Here is a 17,948-nt window from a genome sequence, read left to right on the forward strand (position 1 = left end):
TAAATCTGAAAAATAGGTTTTATTTTTAACCAGTGGTATTGTGACATCTTATCTGGCATAACCAATTACAGCAAAATTCATGGATAGAACCAAAATAGCAGATCTCTTCTTTGAAGTGCGTCCTCCTGCTCAGCCTGCAGGCAGCTGAACAGCATTGCACTGAAGGAAGGGAGTGCATGCCCCAAGGGCTCCCGGCAGCCTACGGACTCCGAAGGAGACATTCCCACTCACGCACGCGCACAGACACACACGCACACACACACAATGTCTATATTTTTTAAAAATCTGCAGCAATATTTCCGCATGAAATCACACTGTAGCATCTACACATAAAATGGCTGATAAAAATAATCTGGCTGTAGGTTTACATAGTCTATCTACATTTTCATCTGAATACCTGGACTGATGGTCCAGCAGAAAAAGGAGGTTTTCTGTCTTGATTTTGTTGGGCTGAGGAGAGTTTTGTCCCAGAGCACGACACAACTGCTCTCTTCATCTCACCCCAGACCTTTATTAAGTGTTTGACCTGAAGAGATCACTGAAAGTCGCCTAGGAAGAAGCAACAGCCATGCTATCCGTGTCCCAGCCCTTTGTGCTGCCTCTTCCAACAAGGGTAAAAACACTACGAAGGGTTCCTCTCCACCCCACAGGTAACAAGAATACAAAATACTGCAAAAGCCTTTCTCCTCACATACACAGGAACGTTGTCCACACGGGATCCCTGCAACAAATCAATGCCTGCAAGCGTCTCCTCTGCGAGCCCCAAAAGCGGGCTCCGAGTTCCCCAGGTGCCGTTCCAGCACAACCACGCCGAGGCACCTCCTTCCCGCCACTCGCTAACCCTGGGCGCTTCCCTCACGCAGAGTCCCGCAAAATACAAAATACTCGAACCATGTTTGTGTTCAAACGTCCGCCCTTCTCGTGTTTCCTCAGGCAGAGATCAACCTGCTAAAAAACAGCCAAGAAGCTCTTATCTGAGAGGGTAAAAAAACCTCTAGTAAATGTTAGTTTTATATATATAAATATTTATATTTATAGATATAGACAGTGAAAGGGAGATTGTGGGTTTCTGCATGCTTATTTCTTTGCTTTGGATTCCAATACTTCTAAGAAAATTCTTTTCAGGAAATAACTTAAGTTCTGGCACAAGACGCCACAGTTGTTTCTTTGAAGAATGTTTTTTACATTTGATCTCACGAGAAACCCTCCGTCCCAAACTCTCCTCCTCCGAACCCAGAAGGTCAGAACAAAGAAAAAGGTGCATGTTTCTATGCCGTAGATTTTGTCCTTTCCTCGTCGAAGCCTCCAGAGTGGCAGGTATTTCACAACGAGCTGCAGCACAAGAGGAAGGATGCTGTGACTTCATGGCACTGGCTGAGGTACTCAGTAAAATAGTTCACTGATGATTTAACTGCCCCAGTGCCGCCCCCAAAAAAGTAACAACAGAAAATCAAGCAGCTCTACATGCACATACAGCTAGGACATGCAAACACACCCCACTTTTTAAGGAACAAAATACACAAACGTGTGGCTAGCAAGAATCTTCTCCAGCCTCTGGCTCCTGGGAGCGAATGCTGGGAAGCCTCGGAATGAGAGGAGGGGAAGAGGGAAAAACACAGGAATATCCAAATCCAGGGGTAGAGGCTGTTGCCTCGGAAAGTTATTTCCTGATTACATCAAGATCATGCCTGGCTATCCGGGAGCCTTCACCCTGAAAAAAAGTGGGTCAGAGATCTCCACTCCAGACTTCCTTTCCTCTCTCTCCTCATTCAATTTAAGGCACAAACATATTTACAGTTTCAAACAAAACCTTTTCACATTCCAAGAATCAGACATTCGCAGGCCTGCACATTCTGCTGTGCCACAAAGATCCAGACGTAAAGCGGCCGTCTGGCATCGAACAAGGACACCCCTCAAACCCACCTTCAGTCCGGAAGAAAACAGAGGACTCTCTAAGCCTACAAACCAACTTCCATCATTCTGAGGTTACTTAATTGTAGACCAATTGATAAATGGCAATGATTGTAACCAAACGTTAAACGTCAGCTGCCCCACCTTGCCCCAGCAGTGCCAGCTGGCTGAGCACTGCTGCTCTGGAAGGACCGGAGAGCAGTCAGAACAGGTCTCCAGAGGCTTGCCCCAGGCTGGACACAGAACACAAGAGAGCATGCAGCATGTTTACACAGACTCGGCTTTCTTCCCTCCCCCCCTCCCCAATTCAACACACACAAAACCCCTCCACCAAGGAGAATATTGTTGTGACGAGGCACTTGAACGATAATTGGAGAGTCCCTAGGAAAAGGCCTTCCCCTCACAGTGAAGTGGGACAAACAGAAGAGAGCAGTTGCTCAGGACTCCATCTCCTCTTGGTCAAGTGGTGGTGGCACAAAGCTGATGACTTCATCGTAAGTCAGGCCTGGGAGGAAAAGCATAGCAGAAACTTAACAGGCAGTACTAAAGATATCCCTCACGCAAGAAAACCTGCAACAATCTGAAAGGTTCTAACACCACTTTAAACAAAAAACCATGGCTTAAGAAGAAAAAGAACAGAATGGTTACACCATTTTCAGAGACTGGCATGCACAATAAAAGACACTTCCAGAGCATTGAGATGATGTGAGTAAGTTTGGAAACAAAGAGATAAGCAACTATGTCACCTACATGTTTGTACGCTCATAGTAACAATTAGTTACCAGGGATTACGCTCATTATGTGCACAGCACGTGGCAGATTCACTCAGTGTGAGGACCTCAGAACAAACAGCATGCCCGCGTTTTTATCAGCTTCTTTTGTGCCTCTAACTACCATGGCTCAGCTGAACCGCAGCTGTGGCACAGGCCACCAAGGAAGGAGGTCGGCTTGCTCTCTGATCCCCCAAACTCACTTTTCCACTCTTCAATCTCAAGTTCTCTGCTTTCAAAGGACTGGTCGTAGGGGTCTGCCACTGGTTCGTCATCCGGGTCGTGATACTGAGCAAAGTAGGCATGTGCCAAGGCTTCTGCTGCAGTGATGCGTTTGTCTGTGTCCAGTACCAACATCTTCTCTAGCAAGTCCACAGCTGCAAAAGCACCAAACCAGAAAAGAAAGGATTTTACAGTGAGCTGTGTGACACTGGGCTTTTACGAGCTTACATTTCAGAATGCAATGTATATGAGGAATTGCAGTTTTTCAGGACCCGCCCATCATCCACAATCTCTTCCTCTTACACCCTCAGCCCAGCCACGCTTTGTAAGCTTTGACAATGGCACGTAGCTCTGTTCTGAACCACTTCTGCAGTCAAAAGGAAACTTGGGGAAAGTCTTGACGTCCCGGGACATGCTCGCGCCAGCTTCAGGAAGAGCACACCACATAAACAGCGAGCCTTACCTAGCGGATTGGCACCAATAAACACATTTTCAAAGTTCATTTTCGGCATGTAAGACAAAGACTGAATGTAGTTTCTTGCCTGTGGAAATAAATGCTCTGTTGAAGTACAACACAATCCAGGCACCAAGATAAAGTACATTTCAATCATCCTGAACCACCGGTTATTATGGTCTGCCTCCTCGCTTTGCCTTCTCTTTACTTATTCTGATACTTACTAAGCCCATCAGCATTGCCCCTTCCCAACTAAAGGCCGCTCAAGACAGTAGAGGAAGAGCTGACGTTACTTGGGGTTCATGCAAGACTGAAAAGCAAAGAGGTGCTGCCAGAGCTGACTGCCTCAGAGTCCCGGGAAGGCTGCGTGCAGTACAGAGTTGGCTGGTAAACCGCACAGCATGGCACACGATGCAAAAACAACTCGCACCCGGGCTCTCCCCAGTCTCACAGCTCTGGGGTTGAGTACGCACTGTCCAAACCTCAAGTCTTCATATAGTACAAAAATCTTGCTGCAGAGCAGGTAGTTAATTGCCCACCCCATGCCACATGCGAGCATATCACTTTGAAAAGCAGCAAACACTGCAAGTGAAGACCTGCCCTGCAAACCCCCTTCATCTGCTCAGGTCTCACCTCGTGGCTGGGCATCCTGTTAATGAGATATGCAGGGGGTGTTCCCGTCAGACGCATGATCTGCTGAAGCTGGTTAATATCTTAAGTGCCTAGTCAAGGGCTTTGTTAAAAACAGTGCAAAAACCATTTTAAACAGAAAACAACTGCATACAAAGCATCTCTTCTGCAAACCACAAGGCAAAAGCCAAACAGGCAGGCTCCACTAATTTTTTCAAATACTTGTGAAAAGCTTAGCAGTTGCACCAGTGAACACTTAATGGAGAATTACTGACCAGTTGATAACAGTGTCAGCACAGACAGTATTTCTGTCCGCCATAAGCAGCATTATACTATAATGTGGTTGCGTTCACATTTCCCAACAGTTTTATGCCACAAGAGCAGACGTTTCCTTTGGCTGAAGCTACTCCTCAGAAATTTTCTTAGGCTGCTGCAACTACATACAGCCCCAGGAAAATCAACAAAAATTAAAACAGCAACAAAAATTGTGTCCTCTGCACTGGTTACCAGCTTTTTTTCTTGCTGCATAGAAAGTACTTCAACTCCTTGTGGTGCGAAGTGAAATTGGCTCGCAACTGACACCTCCTTCTAAACAGCTTTGAATGCACTTGGAGACGTGGGCGAGGTGACAGAAGGCAATAAACGCAAAATTAGCAAAACATTAGCATTGCATAAGACAAAGTTAGCTGATGTCAGTGAACAGACAGAGAAAGTAAGAGCAAGTAAAGTAATGCAACAGAAAACCAGAAATCGTTACAGAGACACACTACAGGCCCTCCGACGCTTCATAGCTTTGCTGTCTCTGTACAATGCAAAAAATTAACAGAAACAGTACTTCACTGCACCTGTTTTTTTTAAACAGGCTCTTGATTTGGACCTGGCTAAGAGAAATTGGTTTTTTCAATGTGCCACATTAAAATGTTAAAAAAAGGACCCACTTTAATCTTATGTATGTAAACTCATCTTTTGCTTAACCTGGTCAACCTTTAAGCTCCTCTCCCTTGCTAATCCCCTGTACTTCACATACCATCCTGCCCTTGCCAGGTCCCAGAAGGTCAGAGCACAGGGCACCCACACAACCTGCAGTGCCTGGATTCAACCTTTCCCAGGGCAGAACATCCCAGGGCTGTTCACACTGGTGTGATATCCAGTAAGCTGACCAACTGATTCCAGCTTGCACCGCATGTCTACCTTCATCAAGTGGCTAACCTCACATTTTGCATTCACCGTCGCTGTTACATGAAAAAACATCAGCTGCAGTGCAAAATAATCTTATCATCACCCTCCACCACGCTGATCCTCTGTTACGATCAGAAACAGCAGAGTGCCTTGCTGCTAGTTACCCCTACGCAAGCTCGGTGCTCACTATGCACTAACCTGCTCCTCCGCACTGTTAGGGCATCCCTTGCTCTAACCTTTGTGCACTTCACCTTCGAAACAGGGAAAATTAAACGCCATTTAATACTGTCTTTGCAGTATTTCACAATTCAAGATTGTAACAATCTAGAAATGGCAGTATGGCTGAAAATATGAGGTCGCCCTTTAAAAGGGAGATTGCAGAATTTTGCTATCACCTGGATAACAGGGCCCCATACAGCAATACCCTTTAAATACACAGCACAGTGAGTTATATTCGCAGCAGACTATCTGCTGTGTGCCCTGGAAACAGCTGCCACATAAAAGCACCTAAAAGGCATTTTGGATTTTATGCTACAAAAACAAAAGATGGTGGCAGTAATGTTTCAGAAGTCAGCTGTACTACAGCAGGGACTGTGAGCATTTAGCAGATAATGTGCTTGCTCCTGTTCAGAAAGATCCTTGGGTAGGCAATCTGGAGAAATAATAATTGAGACAAGCCTCAGGCTCTTAGCTGTGAAACATACTTCCCCAGCAGCATCTGATCGTACAATATATCACGAAGTATAAGCCCACAAACTGAAAGTCACGAAGCAGTAAAATGAGAATATGGAAGGAAGAAATCATACCACAGGCAGAGGCAAGAGCAATAAAGATCAGATATGCACAGCATAAGAACTCAAAGCCATCCAAGAGCAAAGAATGACAAAGGAAGAAAAATAACAGAAAAAAAATCCCAACACATACTACAGATAGACTACAGGAGGGCAACACACAAACTTGGGACTTCCGAAAGGGCAGGTATTACAATCAAAGTGTAAACTCACAGACTCTGAGGAGATTTTCTTCAAAAGCTCAGGCCCTGGGGTTCCAACGAGTCTCAAAATGAGCTTCAACTGATCAATATCTAATGATGGACCATAAAGGAAAATGCTGGGACAAATCAAAATGAAAAGCGCAACATATCAGCCTAATAATGTCAAAAGTTCATGCCTGCCAAGGCCTGGACTGAAAAGCTGTTTTAAGCAGACAGTACTCATTGCTCTCGTTTACAGTCGAACACCCCCTTACGACACAGCTCTGTCTGTATCAGACAGGTCGAAGGACTTCTCTACAAACACGCCCCATGCATTGAATCGGTCTCTGCATCCTCAGCCACCGCGGAGCAGAAGTCGCAGCTTTCGCCCCAGCGGCGCAGGATCTGTTCACATGCTCGCTTCGCCCTTCGGGCCCCGCACCAAAGCAGCAGCAGTTAGCAGGACTGTGTTAGTGACAGACGGAGTCAAGCAGAAGGCTCAAAAGTGTAGGCACTAATACTACAAAAAAGTCAAGGCCTTTTGTGAACGCCTTCCAAGGTAATTCTTACTTTCTAAGCTTTAGAAGTGGCTGAAAATGACTGGACCCTGCTGGTGACCTACAGCAGACCTCCACCCAAGCACAGGGTGCAGCTTTCCGCGGCCCGGAGCAGCCAGGCGCTGCAGCCGGCTCCCCGGAACAGCAGCACCCGAGCACACATCTCCTCCTGCCCAGCCACAGAGAGGACAGAGCCTGGGCTCAGATTTAAAATCGCTGTGAAAAGCCTCAGAGTTCCTGTAATACTGGCGAACTGTATATGAGGGAAATCACTATTACTTCGCTAAAACTTTTACCTTTTGATGTAAACTTTGGTCTAAAGTTTTACATATGCAATCAATTGAAAGCCCTGGAAATGAGACTTCGTCACAACAGCTGAACTAATGTCTCGCCTCTCTCAAGTTGCTTGGCCAACTCTCACCTATGTGAACACTCCAAACCTCAGAGTAAATCCAATGTATCTAGTCGGATTTAGCTTAGCTGCTGAATCATCAGCTCTTAATTGTCACTGCTTAAAATGAAGTCAGTACATCCCCTGGTGCAGGAGAATTAGCAGAGGGTGCCACACTAACCACAATGAGCTCATCTCAACTGGCTTTGCTTCAGTACCATTTAGGACAGCCCTTACACCTTTCACTCGTTCTTGTGCAAGAAACAGTTGTGCAAATTCTGGACTGCCAGCATGCTTCAGAAATCGCATGCCGTACCTCAGATAAAATATTTAAATTCTTTTAAAGGCATTCAAAATCATGTGCACCAGGTACCCCAGCAGTATTGCTGCCCAGTTTGCTGTCAGCTCTCTTCCCAGGGGTCAGCATGCTATGGGAAGACACTTATGTAATATTCTTCAGCGTCTTCTCAGATAAACAAGAGGAAACCCAGAATGCACAACTGGCACGGCCACAGGCACGCCAAAACCCAGCCCCTGCTTCTAGTTTCAGGCCTGCCACCTATAACCTGCTGAACTGAGCATTCGTTTAACTACCGGGCCTACCACGTCACAGAGAAATGAGCCGTAAGCAATTAAAAGACAGGAGAAACACTTAGTAAATACAAAGCAAAAGAAAAAAACCAACAAAACACATGTGCATGGAGAAGGAAATGCAGCATGCAAACCCCAAATGCCATCACCAAGGTACCCCAAACGACTGCCGAGTCTCAGCGATTCTAAAATTCAGAACACCACCTGCCGTCACCACCAGCAGCAGGTACCGCAAGACTCTAACAGCTTATCCAGGCAAAGCGAAGTTCAGAAGCTGTTTTAGCCGCCACCACAAGCAAGAGTAAGGTGTATCGGAAGAACAGGCAATTTCAGACTGGTTAGTCATCATGGAAGCACCATACTACTGAATAAAAATAATAATAAAAACACTCTTCAGAGTTTAAAGGGAATACAGTCAACTTCAAACATACAGAAAAAGACAATTGGCTAAACTAGTGCAAAACATTCAAGATATTCTTATTTGTACTTTATATCATTTTAATGCAAGCTGAATTGTCAAGCTTAAAGTCAACTTTCCTACTTATTTGTATGAATCACTCACATTACAAGAGCTGTAAAAAAATTAGGAATATACAGTTTTCACAGAAGCCGACCTTGGTATGAGACAAATAGGGTAATAAAAAGAAAGCCTCTAGCTATGCCTCACATTAAAATCCTGAAGGACTCTGATTTTCATTACCTCAATTTTTCATCTCTGACTAGTCTTGCCCACAATCTTGCTCCCTTTCTCCATCTCCTAGCAGAGATTTTACCAACGTTAGAAAATCATCTTTCATCCAAATACGTACACCCAGAGATTACAATAGGAACATTCAATTAGCTCACATTCAGAATTAAGTTAGAAACTATGGGTAGAACTAAGCCCCTATTAATCATAGGGTATTTTTTTTTTTAAGAGTATTATAATTCCTGCTTTAAGACAGTGGCAGCCATGTTCAGAATCTCCACAGATTAGGTCCTTAAGAATTTAAAACTAAATTCAGCATTAGTTTATCAGCAGCATAATCATCATAGCATCGAAGATCATCACCTTAGCTTTATTACTTACCAGATTAAAATAACTGTACAGCTTGGCAGTACTGAAGTCCCTTACAAGTAATATATGCATCTCTGTGCCATATAAATAAATATCTGATGGACTGCAAATAACATCACACCATTTCCACTAAATCCTTGGTGAAAGGGACCAATATTTCAAACAAGGGAACCATCTGAACAGGAGGATGATCATCCTCAGCATACTGAAAAGGCACTACCTCTTCTGTCAATATCTTATTTCATTGTGGAAATGTGAAGTTATATGAGAAAATTAACATCTTGAGACCAAAAAGCAAGAAGAATGTCTTCAGTTGTCCAACAGGAGCAGTTTCCAGCTTCCTGAACACAGAACACACAGTCACGGTGCCTCCACCTGCAGCGCAGGTTCCCTAGAACTGCGGTGGATTTGGATATACTACATCCTTGGCTATGAGAAGCATGGAAGTACAGCTTGAATTAAGGATGTTACTATTAATCGCAAAGTCAGTAAGTCAGCAATTGCACAGTGACACTGCAGGAGGAACACAGGCCTCTGCAAATCTGTGGGCACAAATAAATCATTAAGAGCCCAGAAGTACCCAACAGCATCTACATCTGCAAAACTCCTCAAACTTTCTCCAAAAATCATGCATCTACAAGGCTTTCAAAGAGCCTTCCAAGACAGGAAGAAGCTAGACCGCGTTGTTATCTTAGTTCTGCTTGCTGTCTTTAGATGTCAGCAAAGCTGGAGTGAAAGCTGACAGCTTGCTGCCTTTAGAGACCCTTGGGTAAGCGTCACATGCATAAACAAGATTCATAACCACAGACCCTGCTCCACTTCTAGCTGTAACCTCACGGTCAAACAACTTATATGTTACTTAAAGTGGGGAACCACACACACAAGCTGTAAGAACTACAGTACTACAAAGTTTTATCTACAATGGGAAAGGATTGGGCCTTATTTTTCCTAAGATCTAATCGATTCAGAACAAAAAAAGCATTTAATTCAAAAGCGTTACTACCATTTGCGAAAGAAATTTGCATTTAGGCTGAACAATCTCAAGCATCTGCTACGACATATAAATTAGCAACGTATCTTAATAGGACAAAGCAAACAATTTAGATCCTAAAAGTAAACTTTATTTTGCACTGCGGATGTTATTGGCTATAATTCAGAGCTAAGAACACAGCTAGAGAAAAAAACTTCTCAGGTTTGGTAGATAACTGTTTTGTTCAATTCATAAAGAACACATTGTGAAGCATTTCTTACGTACTGCCAATGCTATCAGCAAATATTTCATCTGCAAGTATCGAGATTTTAAAATCTGAAGTGTTACTAAACAGTGGCAACAGCTTAAAGACTTCTGCTTTGTTTGAAACAACAATTCTTGATTATTTTTCTTGACAGAAACAAAGAAAACCTGCCCAAACCAAATCATATGTGCTAAATCAGCCAACAGAAATCTGGCAACTCTTCTCTAGCTCATAAGCCACTCATGTTAGTTCTGCTTCTGTCCCTGATGACAGAAAAACACAGCAGAGCCAACTAAACAGTAAAATTTAACAAGGTCAACAAATTTGAGAGAGATTATGAGATGGAGACAGGCAGAAAAAGAGAAAAAGGGTAAAGTTAAAGCACATTGAAAAGGGAGATGAAACTGCAACGAAACTGGAACAAAAGCCTGCCCCTCCGCCGAAGAGTTTGAGAACCTAGATGCTTTCCAGCAGGAACGTAGGACACAGAAGGCCAGCACTTCCAGCACTAGTTTTCCTTTAATCAAGTGCTAACATATTTGGGTTAACAGATATAAATACTGTTAAATTAATAAAAGTTATTAAACAAACTGCGGTTGAAAGAATAAACTTTGGTAAAAGGTGAGCAATGTAACTTTCTCTGGCAAATAAAGTCCAATTACTAGGCAATGCAAAACCTTGCCAGTAGTAAATTACCCCTGTATGTCATGTGGCTGAACAAACAAAAATTGTAAGTAAAACACTTTGCATCAAGTCTCAGTTCTAATTTCTTGAAGAAAATAACGACCAACTTTCACAAAATGCTCTCATAAATTTGCTGAAGTGGCCTATCCAGCCCACTTTGGTGCAGCAAAACAATTCTGAGATGTTATTCAGGCTTGATTTTTCACATCAAGACAAGCATACAGTAAAAGCAGGCTCACAATCTGTTTACGCTCAAGCATGGCAGCGGAACCTAAACATTTCAGAGCAATTTGGAATGAGATCCTTGGCACTAAGGAATCTGCAAACCCACTGCTTTCACAGCATACCACCAGGATACAGAAGAGAGGCCAGAAGGGATGCTTCACATTTGCTAGAAACCTGAAGCGCGAGAGGATTCATAGCAGACAGCCTACTCCATGCAGTTATTTTCTACAAACTCAAAGAGCAATGAATTTAAATAAACTTAAAGAAAAGTAACTTCCAGAAACCAACATGTGAGTAATTCTACTGATACTAATAGACAATAAAGAGGAATAGATTGCCTCCTTGCACACTGTGCTCGTTTCATGTACAGCAAAAATCAAGAACTCACCTCATCGTACTGTGAGTAAAAAGGCATCGATTTAAAGACAAACAAACCACAACCAAACCCAGAGCTTCTTTTCTTGTGAAGTATGTGAAAGTGAAGATCTCTAACTTCCATTTCAAAAAACATATTACTGTTAAAGGATACGGTCTGTACCAGGGAACAACGTTCTTCCAGTCAACAGTTCAGCCATAATGCATCCCACTGACCAAATATCAACTGAACAAAATAAAATAGAAAACAAAATAACATAATGCAGAAAAATAAAGTCTCAATAGAATCACTCTATCCAACAAGTACAAACAACTTTATCCTTAAATAGTCTTACGGCGTTGAAACCATCTGAGCTACGCTGCAAGCTAAGTGATACCATTCCGTAACTACGTCATCTAAGACTTGGCCAAATGAGAGATCACTACATCAGGCAAATTTTCCTTCCACAGCACAACATGCATTGAACACCAAAGAGCTGGGGAGGAATCTACACAATCAAAGAGGAAGAAACCTGTGCAAGACAACTCTGAGGAATTAATTTGCATATGGCCTTATATAAACTCTACACAAACAACCACCAACTCCTATACTACAGATACGAGACACGTCCATATACATGCAAGAGGAAAACAGAAAAGAAGAAAAAGTAGTGAGGTATGAAATCAGAGTAGCACATCGTTTTCTTTGATCCATATGCTCTCCTGTACAAGAACTATTCTCAGAATTCGCTTTTTTTCCCCTCTGTGCCTGATCTGAAGGATTGTAGGGAAGCACAGCGCATTGCTGAGGAGATACTGGAAACTGTGAGGAACATAAAACTGTGAAGAAGTGGCTAAGAGAGGAAAGGAAGAGAGATTTATATGCTTTTTAGCATTTCTTCACACGATAGCTCCTGACATTTTTCAGCATATTCCCAGCAGTTTACTAGAAACACACCTTTTCCTCACCCAAACACATTCTATTCACTTACTTTAAACACCACTGTGCTAGGAAAAATAAGGGGTAAGTGCTGACAATATTTTGCTGATCGCAATTTCAAACGTCCACATTTAAAGAAGTCTCGTCAATGCTATCACAATGATTTTTAATTTACATCTGGTAGACTGTGGTTCAAATACTGATCTATGCCTTCCTTCTTTTAATCACCCTTACTAAAGCGTAATTACCATGACTGCCCACTTACGCGATCAAATGGAAAGGAGCACGGACAAAGGACAACCTCTTTTTTCCCCACAATTCAGGAACTGAAAAGCCTCGTGTTAGTTAAACGCATTACCTGTCTGGTTGTAATGCATCCAGTTCAGCATGATCTCCGGAGCCCTGTACCAGCGGGTAGCCACGTACCCGGTCATCTCATCATCTGTGTGTCGGGCCAAGCCAAAATCCAGGATCTAGAGAACAAAAAAGACATCCACCAACTACTGCAGTGGAACAATGCAAACTAGTTAGAGCAAATAACTAGGCAGTTATTGGACTGGGTGGAGGTAAGGTGGAGCAACTGCAAAACCGGATTATGAAACTAAATTTCACAACCTGTTAAAAGACACTAGCCTAGATCACCATAGGATGCAATAATCAGAATTACATCTGGATATCTTGTCCCTAAAACAATCAAACCCAAACCAAAACTGTTAACTCTTCACACTTGTGATGATTCATTAAAAACATATGCACAGATACAGAAAAAACACCCTTACAGCCCTTCACAGCTAGGAAGGACATTGTTAGTTTAGGCCACAAAAGTATTTCCATAAGGAATTAATTTTTGCCCTTAATTCCAAGGCACATCCACCAGGCATTCACTCAAATCACAGTCAAACCAACCAGATCTCGTGATTATATTACCTTTAGCTCACAGTCTTCATTTACAGCTAGGTTACTAGGTTTTAAATCCTAAAAAATTAAACAACATCAGCATTAACAGTGGTACATATGTTGTTGCACAAGTCTAACGTAGATAAAAATGTAAATACAAATACAGAATAGATTCCAACTGGCTGTAAATATCAAGTCCCCATACTCAGGAAAATAATTTTATCCCAGAATCAGCTATCTCTGCCGTGGTCCTCAGAGGTGTCACATATAAGCAAAAAATGCATAAAGGCTTCTTGCAACATCAGTGCTGAAAACGTATACTTAACAAAACACCTGTTTCACAAAGATGTAACCTAAACACAGGCAGGAACAGAAACTACTGATCTAGACAACCACTGCCCATGTTTAAGCTTTTCACTGTTTAACTGAAATAATTCTCAATATATTCCTCCTTGTTTCTGCAGGTGCTACACTGTCAGATTCTGTGCTACATTTTTGAAAGACATTGATTCAGCACAGAAAGCAATCCTAGGACACGTACTCACCCGGTGTATTATGTCCGCTGAATGGATGTACTGTAAGGCAAGGTGACAAATTTTATAGAACAGTCCAAGTAGGCTCCTTCTCATTTCTTCACTAGACACCGCCCTGCCCCATTCCACACAATTCAAATGCGCGTCTGCAGGAGGAACCGCGCGTGGCTATGGGTTTCAAGTAGGTGGGAGTCTCACTCTGCCTCTCCTTAGGAACACCCAAGAGCACTGCCACCATGAGGGGAACACCACAAGTAAACAAAACTGAAGAAATGGAAGATTCAGTCAGAGCAGACCAGAGGGCAGCACACTTCGTAATTTTCCAGACTCTGCCCATAGGAATGTACAGAAGTATCTTCTTCAATGATATGTAGCTTTACCAATACAGAGCTCCAAAGAGGTATGAAGGGAAGGAACAATAATAACAGGTTATCCTACAAGACGTTAGGGAAGTTAGAGCAGCCCCACTATGTACTTGTATGAACCTCTGAGTGTACGACACTCATCAAGAGCTTCCACCTCCTGCTGATGAGCTATCAAGGGTCAAGCAGGGCAGGTGCAAGTACCTTCAGTCCCCGAAGAATCTGGTATATGAGGAACTGCACATGGTCATCGGTGAGTTTCTGGCATTTCACAATGTTGTTCAGATCTGCTCCCATAAGGTGTGTCACCAAATACCTACCAACAAAAGGAAACACACAGGCTGTGAAGCAATCTCTTCAACAGGATTAGGATAAAAATTCCCTATGAAGCTGCAGCAGCAGGGCTGGCTGTTCCAAAGCACGTTGCTGAATGAAATATACTTCATGGCACTTTAAAAAATGTAGCAGATTAGCACACCGATGCCTACAGCACTGGTCAATAAAACACAACAATAAGACTTGTTTACTAACAAGTTTGAAGAGTCAAATAGCTTAGGAGGCCCTAGTATCTTTTGTGCTGGAATTCAGAATTGTTTGAGAATGATGGCAGACAATTTGAGGTGGCAAATATTTGTATAATAATCTCAGAGATGTAAGGAAGATGCAAAAGATGTTTTGTTGCAGTCTTCAGAGAAGTTACCTACACATCATTGAATTCTTCTAGTGACTTGGCAGGGGTGAACACATCCAACAAACCAATCACCTAGAAAGAAAACAGTAAAGTGAAAAAGCTGTGAAATACATTCAAAGTATGATACAACAGAGCTACTGAGACCCTTCGTGGAATAGAAACTGCTCATTCCAGTAGCTGTTTCATTTCCAAGCACATGAATCATTCAGATATAGACAGATTAGCATTCATACAAGATCAGAAACAGATGTTCAATTTTTGTGTAAAAAAAATAAATATTAAGGTTAAAAATATACAGCCGTCTTTTCACACCAGCCACCCGCTTCAAGCATCAAACAGGAGCCGTAACAAAAGGCAGGTGTAAACACTAGTTTAAAATACCTTCTTTCAAAAATCAACTGAAGTTTGTTCAGGAAATAAATGGATGAGAAAAACAAAAAACAACCACCAGACAAAACTGTTTGCTTCCTGCTCAATTCTTGGTTATACCGTTGACTACATACTAAAATCAGAATTGGGAGACTGTATTTGTTTCACTTGTACTGAACAATGGCTAGAAAAATTCAAGGATCTGTAACACAAGCAGTGAATAATAATGACTACAGTGGAAAATAAGCCCGGAAACCAGTGCAATGCAATGAGGACCCAATTCTCACAAACAGCGTCGCACTATCACTTGTATTTCTGCCCAAAGAGCAGCTACTCCACCTTTCATTTTACAGCTGAGCTGCTCTAACAGTGAAGAGTAAAAGGATATGCACGTGTCACCTTGTGGAAAACAGTAACTATACCTTATTAGCCCATAATTATCTTCTAAGTCCTTTACAGCATTTAAAAAAAAAAATCCATCTGATTGCTAAAGATTGTTCTAAATTTCACTGGAATGTGCTTTTAAACCTTACTTTCTGTCTCTTAATAGGAAATCATATTTTATTTTATCCACATACGAGATAAAGGGACAGGTTCTCTTTATCTCCTCTTCCCTCTTCAAGTTAGCATCCCACCTGTCTCGGATACTCAAGCACCACACACTTTTCACAAACTTCAGTAGTGACTCCAGCGTGCAAATGAAACCAAGAGCTGGACTCCCGCGCTCCCCTTCACACCATCCTTTTTATCCTACTGTTTACACTTCTCAAGATGTCAGAATCAATCGAGTTATCTCTAAGTAGAGAATTGCAGACAAAATCTTTGAGGAACCTAGACTACGTTTTGGAAAAGAAAGCAAGTGGGTAGGGAATAAAAGCTTCCGTCTAATCTATATTACACACTACAGATTGCATTCTGTTGAGAAAACCAGAGAGACAACACTTTCCTGCCTCTCTTTGTACACATCACAACAATTCCATTTATAGACAGACACCTTCTTCAAACTCTAACATTCACATCCATCCTGTATAACAACTCTGGTGCTTACAGTTTCTTCCTCCAGTGCACTCTGCCACAGCAGTTTTTACAGGAGAAAAAAAAAAAAAAAAAAATCCATGCAGTTTAGCACAGAAAGGCAAAAACTGACTTTGTTATCTAGACTTCGGGTTTTTTTCATCTATCACTTTTATCTTGCTACGCTGTAAAGCCCAGTATCAAACTATCTCTATCATTCATCGAGTTTCACAAGCACTTAAACACAGTTATTCTGCAGCGCATCACTGGCTCGCTCCTAAGGAAGTGTGAACAGCAGCAGATTCAGACCCAACCTCCAGCCTTTCGCTTTCCCCTTCCAGCATTTTAGGATGTCAAAGAGCTTATTAATTTCTTCATATGGCAACAAACCCAATTGCTCTCCCATCTGCTCAGTGTTGAACACTCGAGTGCTCTGCAGGTCCATTTATTTGCTGAAGATAATCATGAACCAGACTACATACAGGATATAGAAAACCACCCTACACTCATGCTCCTGAACTGCCGTACCTACCAGACCTGCTGGTGTGTTCCGTGCCACGTAAAAGCAAGTGTTTTACTTCCGAACCGCGAGCAGAATAGTCAAGACACTAGGACTAATAAGCCTGCCTGAATTGGCTCTGAACGTCTCTACATCTGCAAGATTTTTAAACCACAACCTAGATAAACTTCCCACAGATAGATGATGAACCGATAACAAATATTTCTATATATAAACAACTTAACTTCCTTTTATCCTTTACTCTCAAAGCTACATAGGCTCTTTGCAATACTAATCCAAAAACACTAATGAATGCCAGACAGAGAACTGTCGTAACACCAGTCACAATATGATTTTCACTGCTTAACCTCATTAGCTTAGACAAAATGGATTGATATGGACTTTTTCTGGGGGGGTGGGTGGGGAACAGATAATCAAAGCTTTCCTGTTTGGAGAATATCTCAGCTATAAGAAAACATCCAGAAAAAAACCCAGGGGATGGATATTCAGCAGGATCAAATGCTACCTCTCCTGTTGTGACAACAGGAGACACCTAGGCATCAAAATGTCTAGGAGATGCCTAGTACACCTAGGCATCAAAAGTTCCAATTACGTTAGCTGCACCAAAAAGGCCCAGAAAATTTAAGGGATACCGGCTGCGGTGCTTAGAAGCCACAACACACAGCCACCACTGCCGCAGCAGCAGAAATCCTGAACAGACCATCCAGGGAGAACCTTCCAACTAAATGAGGCTTGTTTGGCTTTTTGTGCTCAATAAAGGTCTTAGGTTTGCTCAGCCCGCTTCCAAAACAGCATTCGCCTTCTGCTAAGGTGGAGTTCGCTTGGACAAAAAGAAAAAAAAAATATCCAGAGCCTTCCTTTCCTCTTAACATTCTTACAGCTCTGCAGAGGGCAAGTTATGAAACTTGTTGCTCCACTGTGTGTAATATTTGCCCCAAATAGCACGCAACATAAATACTTTGCTGTGTTAATGCCACAGACACACAAGACTGTTCCAACAACTGTTGTCTATACCAAGTGGAGGTTCTGTCAAAAAATGGTTAGACAGCATATAGCACCGTTCAACACAACATCTGAATGGTTAGACAGTATACAGCATGGTTCGGCATAACATTTGTCACACCCTAATTGGTTTCCCTGTTGATGATTTAAGCGGACAGCTTGTACAAACAGCCACCCGATTCCCACTCCCCCCCATCTACTTTCCTCCCTATTTTACCTACAGAAGCCTAGTGAACATCTACTCACATCCTTCTGACACAGGCAAGCCAAAACAAACAAACATGAGAAATCCTCCAGAAGACACTAAAAACAAACTTAGAGATTTTCTTTTTTTAAAATAAATTCTTAACATAACAAAAATTACAGCTTACTACAGTTTGCGAGCAG

At 42.3% G+C, this 17,948-nt stretch overlaps 1 protein-coding gene across 3 annotated transcripts in view; it reads right to left on the minus strand.

Moving 5' to 3' along the window:
- The window catches only part of MAPK14 (mitogen-activated protein kinase 14), a 25,754-nt gene continuing 7,806 nt past the window's right edge, over positions 1-17,948 (minus strand). The window contains exons 3-13 of one of the 3 annotated variants that reach the window (XM_075443207.1): positions 14,670-14,728; positions 14,170-14,281; positions 13,616-13,645; positions 13,101-13,148; positions 12,532-12,646; positions 11,409-11,480; positions 6,171-6,250; positions 3,991-4,059; positions 3,367-3,445; positions 2,885-3,058; positions 1-2,416 (exon numbers count right to left, since the gene is read on the minus strand). In XM_075443207.1, the coding sequence (XP_075299322.1) occupies positions 2,349-2,416; positions 2,885-3,058; positions 3,367-3,445; positions 3,991-4,059; positions 6,171-6,250; positions 11,409-11,480; positions 12,532-12,646; positions 13,101-13,148; positions 13,616-13,645; positions 14,170-14,281; positions 14,670-14,728 (906 nt within the window). In that variant the 3' untranslated portion in view covers positions 1-2,348. Of the gene's footprint in view, positions 2,417-2,884; positions 3,059-3,366; positions 3,446-3,990; positions 4,071-6,170; positions 6,251-11,408; positions 11,481-12,531; positions 12,647-13,100; positions 13,149-13,615; positions 13,646-14,169; positions 14,282-14,669; positions 14,729-17,948 lie in introns of all 3 variants that reach the window. The other 2 variants (XM_075443206.1, XM_075443205.1) reach the window with 2 other exon arrangements.

This window comes from Opisthocomus hoazin, chromosome 25, assembly GCF_030867145.1.
Source record: "Opisthocomus hoazin isolate bOpiHoa1 chromosome 25, bOpiHoa1.hap1, whole genome shotgun sequence".
In the NCBI taxonomy this organism is placed as follows: Eukaryota; Metazoa; Chordata; class Aves; order Opisthocomiformes; family Opisthocomidae; genus Opisthocomus; species Opisthocomus hoazin.